We start from the raw sequence: 10,529 nt of genomic DNA, 5'->3' as shown, positions 1-10,529 counted from the left end.
TGTTCATCACCCAGGAAGGGGGGCATCTTGTAATTGAGGATAAGAAGCTTCCAGCTTGGTGGTTGGTTCTCGACACCCCTGCGAGTGCACAAAAAGGCAAGTGTCTGGCTCCTCCCATCGATGATGGGATGTACTTCCTTAGGAAATCAATGTACTGTGGCTGATAATGGCCCTTAGGACTGCCAGGGTGGTCCAGTCATTCAGGTTTATCCGTGTGCTTTCGGGCAGGTCGGAGAGTCAATCAATGACTATGTCTGATTGTTCAAGTGTATGAGAATATTAAACTAAAAAATATAATAAAGAGCTAGATAAATAAAATTTTGTGGATACTTTTATCACCCAAATCGTAAATTTGCACCAGACTTCTGGCTAATTCTACCAACAAGTTGACCATTAATCAAACTATATGCCTGCTTGTAAATGGATGCAATAATCCAAAAACACAGTGATTTAGATAAATGAAATTTAGTATATTCTTCCCAAAACCATAAGTTTGTATGAAATTTTGGTTTTAATCATTCAAAAGCAGATTTGGCTTTCACAATCATACAATGCAGCACAAAATGAAGTATATCTTGTCGATATACACATGAGTCTGTTTGCATAGGGTAGAGGAAGAGATGCATGTTAGTAATGCCATAATTTGTTTCTGTTTCTCTTTTTCGCAATATGTTTGGAGGAATATTAAGAAGTTAGTATGCACTTTATAACTTAAAAATAGAACTTTATTAATGTTATATTATTTAAGAATACAAGAAAAATAATCAAAGACCCCCCTCCAAGATTTTTTAAAAACCAAAATGGCACAACTTATAATGAATTTATATTTCATTACACATTTTGTACTAATAATATAATATTTCAATACTCTGGTTCGTCATAATTAAAAATTAGAACCTCTCATTCATATTTAAAGAAAAATCTTTTAAATGCTCAAAATAATTTCAACATCATTGATCAAACTAAGAACAATAACGATAAAAGTCATTAGTAATAAATAAAAAATAAACAAAGCAATCAATGGGAGTTTTAAAGCACTTTTTATTGTTAAAAATTACACATTAAAACAGACAAGCTGCAAATCATTCAGCTTCATAAAAATGACAATAGTAAAATGTATGATCGATTGCTTTATATAATACAAAGATGAATTTGAGGAGTCATTTAATAAAGCTAACAATAAATTTTAAAATGATTTGTTACATATTGGAATGAACCAACAAATTACAGCTAAAATTTGCTGGTCTAAAAATAATAAATAAACAAAGAGAGCCTTGCTTGTAATTCAAGCAAGACACAGAAGAAATTATAATAACAGAATACATAAAGGTACAAATTAAAATAGAAGTGGAATGACAATATTGAAGTGCCCAATCCATACAACATCCAGGGGGCTTTTTCGATTGTGCTCGACAGAGGTGGAGAGAAACATGCAATCACAAAGAAGCATTTTGAAACACTGAAGCACAACCAATATTGCCCAACAAGCCCGGCACGAAATCAATGTTTCGCAAAATAAGTGTACTTCACATTCAACAATGATGGTGTGATTATAGAGTTTTGACCCCCAGTTGCAGTTTTAAAAACACAGTGTTGATCAACAGACTCTTTAAAATATAGTCTTCCAGTCCTGAAATGCATAAAATCTGCTTTAAAGCCCTTGGGCTGTCCACATAAACAGAAAATCAAATTCACAACATGAAATGATTTTAAGTACAACAAATCCACTGAGAGCAGCAGTATTCTCCTTTCCAAGGGAATGCCTTCATGTCCTACTCAGAGGGCATCAGAATAGGTTCAATCACTGGACCTAGAAAGATGGGCGAGGCACTGGGCGATGGCTTTGGCTGACTCAACAGGGGACATGGCGAGGTAGGCTAACTCTGCTTCAAATCTCCTTGTATACCTAAAACACAAAAAGAACTCTGAATAAAGTCTCAGGAAAAAAATAATATCAGTAATATTAATATAATGTTACAAATTCTGTCAAAGTATTTTAGCTTCTTGGTTGGCCTTTGGTGACAGATTTTGCACAGTGAACAATCTATACTTTTCTGGAAAATTTGAAATCTTGCATAATTTTTAAAAGCTTGTTAAAATTATCAGTGAAGGAGTTGTAGTGTTTTCATTGAATATCAGAGTAGCATATGATCACTGTATTTTTGATAAAAACTCATGCATTATAAAAAAAATGTGTAAGGAAATTTAGATCGTGTTAAGATGGAGAAAACTCTTTAGCAACTTAATCATAAAAAAGTATTATAATTAAAGAGTATATTTGCATTATTTATACCCTGAAATGGACAGATTCATTTCCGCATCTAGGTACAAAGAATATTTACTACACTTTCTATCATATATTATTCTTGCTTGAATACAAGCTTATATCCCTTCTTCAAAAAGTAATTTGTTCTTTAAAAGAAAATCTAATTTATGATATATTGTTTTGATACATTTTAAAAAGACGTAACAAAGTAAGAAAAAAAGCCAGGAAGCATTGAAAAAATCTGAATCTGTCTAATTTTGATATATATAAGCAACAGGAATATGAAAAAAAAAAATTCTTGTGAAGCAATATAAATGGCAAAGATGCATATATTTGATGCATAGTTAAAATGCAGACATATCTGACATAAACAGTAAAATTTTTTTAGCAAATAGTAGGAATTATACAACAATTAGTAGTAATTTTTGACAAATTTTGAAAATTATAAAACAGAGCCTTCAAATGCTTGATATTTTTTTAAATCATCAGTTCACTAAATTTTTATTTTAATTCTTATTTGTTCAGTAGGGACTTTTAAACACCCATTGTTAGAGCAAGTTGCGATTTGATTGTAAATAACAGCTTAACAAGACCTAACTACATTGATCACCAATTAATGTAAAGCTTATAGTTATCATTTTTATAAAATATATTTTATGGCATTAAGTTCTAACAGTTACCATTTCAAATTATAATTTTAAGAATGACAGAAATACTTACGTTCTGGCAAGAGCACTATGTGTCACTAAATTTCTTAAGATAAGAGCACTGGTGAGGCGGATGCTTTTAGTCAGTGCACTTTCTTTCTCTTCCTAAAGAAGCAAAATTACTTATTTAGAAATCATAACATAATTACATAAGTATAAAGGACAAAAAAAATTTTAAAATATTTTCGTACATATACAAGAATATCTATATGTTTATAGAAGATATTTTCCAATTTAATTATTCACATATTTCATAACAAGCAACAATACTCTCCAATTTTTCAAACCTGATATGATGCAATTAATTACATTAATCCTTTTAAATCATGCAATAATTCAAATAATTCTAGCAAGGATCGTTTTAAAAATGAGCATCATAATTTATATCTTAGTTGAAAAATCTTTTAGCATAAAATTAAAAGAAACTATGTCATGCTTCACAAAATATTTCTTTACATACTTAATTCAATGTTTTTTCAGTTTTATCAAAAAATTTATACACAGGAAAAGAAATAAAGTTTGGTTATATGCTATGCGATCAAGAAAATGCAATTATGCAATAACTAGGCAATTGTGAAAAAAATAAGTAAGAAATTATATGATTGAGAATAATGCATTAATAGTCCAAAATGAAATGTTATACTTAATATTAAAATGTGGAGGAAAATATTTAACAGCAATTTTATTGGCTCACATTGTTGAATTTGCACTCAAATAGAATCCTCAAAGCTTACTTCTGGATATATTATTAGTTAAGCAGAAGGGGGGGGGGGGGGTAACATTGTTTTTCTTATACCTAAGTAAAAAATAAGTCATTTGAATTGGAGGATTGAAATAGGAAAGTTACAGGTATTTAACAGGCCAATAAAATGAGAAATATTACTAATTAGCAATACTTTTAAAATTTTCAATACATCTTACATAGAAAGGAAAATTGATAAAAATTTCAGATTGGTATATCATTTTTTTTTAATGGGTTTGTCTAAAAAAATAATTTTAAAAATCTGGGAATTCTGACTGATAGAAGTGGGGAAAAAATCGTTATTTAAAATGTTGTTCCTTGATTTCTGATGGTATAAAAATGGCAAGTTTTCAGGATGGTAATGGAAATAAAATTTGAAGTTAAGATTTTTTAATTTTTTTTTAAGGCATCAAGCTTGAACACAATTTCCAACCATTGCAAAGCCTGAGAGCGCTACTATTTCATGTTTTCGGAGAATCAGTAGCCACAAAATAAGATTTTTTTACCCCCCCCCAAAAAAATCAAATTTTTATTTTCTTTTTTGATGTTTTTCGATAACTGATCACTGTAATATTATTTAAAATTGTTGAATAATACTTTTTGAAAAAGAGGGGTGTTTTTTTATTTGCTTTGATCAATAGGAAAGTATTTAAAGACATCTTTCAATAACCCTGTTTTTTCAATAAAGTTAACTTTTTCAAAAATAATACAAATACATATCTGAAATTTGTATAAGTTACTCCCTTCAATGTATGATGTACTTAAGTGGAATTTAAAAAATTTGCCCAAGTAGAAAATTTTTTAAACTCCGCCCCCCAAATTTGTAATTTCAGTTATTATAACATTTGTACTTCATTTTATCGATCTTTTAAATACCTATAACCTCCAAATTTAAAATTCCTCACTTATATTAACTTTTATTTGGATTTTTAAAATCAATATTTCAATATTTTTACCCATCCCTTTCTTATCCAACAACATAATCAGAGGCAAACCTACAGGCCTGTTTTTGAAAAGCAACTCAAAAAAATTATTCTAATTTCACAAAACTATAAATTCTTAGATATTATAAAGTGATGTGAAATAGTTGTTCAAAAGAAATAGAGGAAGGCACAGATTGAAATGTGTAATCTTATCACTAATAAAATTAAAAATTTATATTTGAAATTACATCAATACATGCAGTACATTCAATACATACAGTTCTTACAAGGCAGCCCCCCCCCCTCCCGCCTCTGCTGAGTTCACATACATTTTAAGTGATGAAATAAACCTCTCAGCTATTTTATTGATTTACATAATGCACTCAGTTGACAGAACTAAATTATGTATTAGAATGTGATGCTGTTCTTATTGTTGGTGTAGAGGTAACATAAGCATTATATATTTTTTAAAAATATGGCATATTGTATATTATAAAAAAAGTTCTTTTTAAAAACTTTTGTTAGTTGTAATAGAAAACACTAAAAGTCTGTTACAAATTTTTGTTTCTGCAATTGCACAATATTTTGAACAGACAACTTAAGAGCTAAATGGACATTTTTTTATTTAATCAAGAAGATATATAATGATTCAAGGAAAAGATTTAATTCAACAAGAACATAATATTAAATTTCTTTGCTCTATTTTTTAACCAGATACTTGCAACAATTCCTTACATAAGAAAATAGATAAAATCGTAATCCAAAATATTATTTCAAAATACGCGGTAAACACGTGTAAATTTAAAATTTCCCTTTTATGCAAATATATACTTTTGCTTTATAAAATGTTTCATTTTTCAGTAATCACTTACTGAGAGTTCTTTTGGATTGACATATTGCAGAGCATGCCTTTTGATCGCCAAGACAGCAGCATCAGGTGCATAGCCAGGATGTGGAGGCGGCTTCTGAGGTGGCGCCAGAGTGGTTTTACCTTGCTGCTCTATCTGTCTTCTGCGCATTGCCTGAGTGTGCAATACTCGTTCATTGCAATGCCAATCCTGTGTAGATAATATAATTGTTAAATATTTGATCATATTATAGTTACATTACAATTAAAACAAGCCTTCTTAATATATTCGAATACTTATGTTTTACATAAGTATAATATGTTTTACATAATTATAATAGAAGAGTTCTGAAACTTCTGATATAAAATACAAATGATATATTAAAATATAAAACTTACCATATAAATAAATACTTAACAGCAATTTTTTTTTTTTTTTTCAGAATATGATTACAATATAGAATTTTAGCATTGAGTAAAAGGCAAATTTGATTTACTTTCAACTTGCAAAACTGGCAAGTAATTTTATTTGAAATTCCATATATATTAAATCAGTCACATTATAAACATTTGTAACATGAAAAGAACATTTATGCCAAGCATGGATGTATATATAAATATTTCTGATAAAGAAGGATTACTTTAATAGACAATCAAACAAACAAATCCATCATTAAAACAAACAAAAAAAAAAAAGGCTAAACTTCATAAAATAATGAATTTGGCCAAACATAAAGGCTGAGAAATAATATAAATATGATTAATCGAATAATAAAATGAATCAATAAAGCATGTAAAAAGCATATAAGATTTTTCCCTTGGTCACTATATATTATATAATAATTTAACACCTAAATAATAATAATAACTATGCTCAGTTTTAAGAAACAAAGAAGTCTTAAAAAAACATTATTTTAATATAATAAATTGTAAACCTTACTAATACGTTTTTAGAAATACAGTAATTTCCTATTTACTATAATATAAATCCAATCACAACCAATCAATTCATGTAAAACAGCAGTTTCTGCATTGGAAAACTGTTCAGCATTTCAAAGTATTCTATTGCTTTTAATCAAAAAAAAATTGCAGATTATATTAGTAAGTTTATTCTAAGATTCATTTATGTTTATTGTTAAAGAATAGTGAAAAAGAAACATTAGCTAACAGCTAAAGAACAATATAAAAAGCAAGTCCCAACGAAAGGAAATACTTAGCTGATCTGGCATTCTAAATAGATTTATGATGAAGAAGGGGGGGGGGGGAAACCAAGTGAGTACTTTAAATTTTAACAAAGAAAGAATATGCAATGGGTTTAATTTGACACAGGTCTATTGAAAATAATTTCAAAATATATTTTCTAAACTAAAACCTATTTTCAAATTTAAGTTTCAAAATCATTTTTTGCAAATAAAAATTGCTATCATCTAATAGTTAATCAAAAGATCATCACCTTAGATATATATATATATATTCAACAAATATGAAAATAATATAGTCTATCTGATATTAGAAGCATTCTCATCAAGATTTATATATGGTGATGGTCATTATAAACATTAGTTACATTTATTTAAATACTAATCACCTTTGATGATCAGTCAGGGATATTGATTATATTTGATTCTAGTATATATTTTCATGTCTAAGACTCCATCAAACTGTCAATCAATAAAATTGTGTCATTCTAATTGCCTTACATATACTCTGTTTTTAAAGGAGACCAATTCTATTTATTATGTCTAAGTTCTATTAAAAACGTAAATGTCCAGTTCATTCATCATCTAACTCCTGCAAAAATGTCACTTCACATTTTTTATTCATTTAATAAACTGCACATATAATAAACATAATGCTTCTTCTTTAGTTTTTAACAGTGGAAGAAAATCATGTGATTCAATATTTGATGAAACAATGAAAAGAGTTTGAATTTCATTGCAACAATTTTCAACATATACTGCTGCAAATTAAGCAAAAATATATCTTTAAAAAATTACCAAAATTCAGGAAAAATCTGCACAACTATCAGATTAGGATCATTAAAACGAATCTTTTTATTTATTTATTTTCATTTTACGATAGTGCTTTTTTTTTTTTTTTTTTGCTGTAATATTTTGGAAGTTATAGAAGAAAAGTTTCTAGATTTTGCTTTTAATTCTTATGTAATTAAAATTTCAAATAAATCATTCCTAGGTGCATCTTCTCAAACTTCACAATATGTATGTGGCAAGTTTGATAGCAATAGACCAAACAGTCCGACTTGTAAAGCACAATACACACACACACATATCTTTATTACCAGTATAGAAATCAAATTTATTAACTTATAATTTGTACTTCTAATATAATTAAGTTTAATTATTAGAAAGCTGAATTTTTAGGACACATATTCATACATTAATTTGAATAAAATAGCAATTATTTTTAAGTGCATGTCAGCCAGATGGGAGCTGATTTGGATACCTTTATCATATTACAAAAATTATCATTAATTGTTAAAAATTACATTATAAATTTTTTGCTTCAAAATTAATAATAATGTATTTCTATAAAGCTTAACCATTATATATCAAGTTATTTAATTAGTCTCATTAAGACAATTAATTTATAATAAAAACTAACTTTATCAATTGTGAATTAGATACATTAAAAATAAAGAATACATATCACAGAAAATATAATATAAACTATAACTGCTACATAAATGCAGATTGAAAAATTAGTACTAAAAGAATCAAATTTTATCACAATTTAAGGAGGTATTCTTATGTTTTGTGAAAAATGCTTATTTACTTTCTGTCATCTTTTAAAGTCATTTCATGTAAGGAAATTTTTTATTTTTTGAGTATCTGAAGATGACTGATAATAAATATTGAATTTATAAAATTTTATTTTTTTTTTTTAAACTGCAGTGATTTCTTTGACTTAGTTTATTAAATATTAACAAAAAATACCTGCAAATGTGTGAGCAATGAAAATCGCTTCCTCTTCATTGTATCGCAACCCTCCCATAAGCAGACCATATCTCCCTCACAAGGAGGTGTATGGACTTTACTTGCATGAAGAAATACTGAACCAGGGTTGGAAAATTTTCTGTAACAAAAAGAAATATATATATCCATTTTGAAATTAAAAAAAAAATCAAATGAAGGGGAGAAAAAAACATGAGAAATTATAGATTCTTACAAATTGCAGTCCTTCCATTCACAAACAAATTCCAGTTTTGATGACCCCTTTTTTGAAGAAGTTGAAGGTGTAGCAGTCACTAAAGTACTTCCTCCAGTTGATAACAAACCAGAAAGTGTTTTCACCTCTTTTTCACTGGGAAGGTCAGTGGTGCTCTGAACCTGAACTGGTTTAACAGTATTTATTTTAGGTGCAAGTTTAAGATTATCTATGGAAACAGCTTTTGTGCAGGGTTCAGAAGGTTTGATATCTGCACTTGGGGAAGCAACTGTAATAACTCCAGGGGATGACTGAAGAGTCTGCTGCTCCACTCGAGGTTTCTTTGTATTACTCACAACACACATGGGTGATGGATCACTGGACGGCCTTTTTAAATTAAGGGATGAAACGGAAGTGGTTTCCAGTATGGGTTGCTGTTGTATTTGATTAAGCTGATTCAAATTTATTTGAGGTACTGCTACAGAGTCCACACCATCTTCTGCCATTGGCATTGTGTGAAGTATACAAAATTTGATGTTAGGTGACTGCAACTGTAGCTGCGGTTGATTCAGAGTTGGGGTCACAACAATTATTTGTTGATTGGCTCTTGCCAAAGTAGCAGGAGTATTTGAACTGATCACGGTTGTTGGGTTAGAACCAATCATGGTTGTCACTGTTGTCACTGCACAAGTCTGAGGCACTTGCGTGTTACATTCTGCATTAGTTTTCGAAATAGCTTCAGAAGCACATTCTAAAGTCCGTGCTATATCTGAAATCGAAGACAAATCTGATCCCTGGTTAGAATTTTCAGGGCTTTCAATATGCAGCCGCACTACACCTTTTTGGTCTGGCTGCACTTCAGCAGTCCCAGAGAAAGTGGTTTTCCCAGTACGAATCTGCACCACATTGGCCCCATTTGAATTCAGTGACACAGCAGGAGTTGCAACTGATGTGGGTGAGGTTAATATATAAGAAGTGATGACAGTGTTTGATGAGGAAGACAATGGTAGAATACCAGATGTCAATGAAGAAGTAGGGATGAGAACAGAATTCAGTGATGATGCAGGTAATACAATTGAGTTTAAAGCAGGAGATACTGGTATAAGTTTAGGCTGTACAGGTATATGCACAGGAGAAGGAGATTTAGGCAGTTCCAGACCAACATCACTGGCTTCAATACCATTTTCCACCAGTGCATTGAAAAGAATATCTCCTTTTATAGATGGCTTGCCTTTATCTAGCAGTCCATTCAATAAAGGAGATTTCTTGCATATCTCTACCTTTCTTACTTGTGGTACTGGTGCTTGGTCAGCAGGTTGTTCTTCTATAATACCTAAAGATGGCTTTGCAACTCCAGATGGAGCAGATTCAATTTTGGGTTGAATTAGAGGTAAAGACATGCAATTTGATGTAGTTTTGGTATTTGGAAATACATTAGTGCCATTGGGTTCATTTGAAAGTGATAGTCCATCTCCTGATGGCTTGGATTGCACAAATAAACGATTCCCAACAATGGGAACTTCATTGGGTCCAGCAAGTCTATAGGTCACAGTATTTCCCTGAATTTGTGAGAGTATAAAGTTTGGCTCAGAGACATTATTCAAAACTTTGTCTTCAGAGCATTGCAAATTATTTAAATCATTAGAAGGGTTATCTCTAGATGCTGAATCATTTGCAACATGATTCTGCACAGGGTGGGTTTGAATGACTTGAGTCTGAATAACTTCTGATGCCTTGGTCTCAACAGCTGGAGTGCAAACCTGTAAAGAAAATGACTCATTCAATATTTGACTGTAAAATTTTTATGAAAAAAAATTGTTTTTTTTTAAATTCTAAAATTTAATACTTGAATTAAAAATTAAGAAATTTCATTAAAAAA

At 29.7% G+C, this 10,529-nt stretch overlaps 1 protein-coding gene across 2 annotated transcripts in view; it reads right to left on the bottom strand.

Annotated features, from left to right (window-relative positions):
- Positions 1-1,028: 1,028 nt before the first annotated feature.
- The window catches only part of LOC129984234 (AT-rich interactive domain-containing protein 2-like), a 36,768-nt gene continuing 27,267 nt past the window's right edge, over positions 1,029-10,529 (bottom strand). For both annotated transcript variants that reach the window (XM_056094066.1, XM_056094067.1), the window contains 5 exons: positions 8,672-10,410; positions 8,440-8,578; positions 5,511-5,696; positions 2,987-3,078; positions 1,029-1,906 (listed from right to left, as the gene is read on the bottom strand). In XM_056094066.1, coding sequence (XP_055950041.1) covers positions 1,798-1,906; positions 2,987-3,078; positions 5,511-5,696; positions 8,440-8,578; positions 8,672-10,410 — 2,265 coding nt within the window. In that variant the 3' untranslated portion in view covers positions 1,029-1,797. The remainder of the gene's footprint in view (positions 1,907-2,986; positions 3,079-5,510; positions 5,697-8,439; positions 8,579-8,671; positions 10,411-10,529) is intronic.

The sequence above is a fragment of the Argiope bruennichi genome, chromosome 9 (assembly GCF_947563725.1).
Source record: "Argiope bruennichi chromosome 9, qqArgBrue1.1, whole genome shotgun sequence".
NCBI lineage: Eukaryota > Metazoa > Arthropoda > Arachnida > Araneae > Araneidae > Argiope > Argiope bruennichi.
Note: the sequence above shows the minus strand (reverse complement) of the source record. Positions and strands in the feature narration are given on the sequence as shown.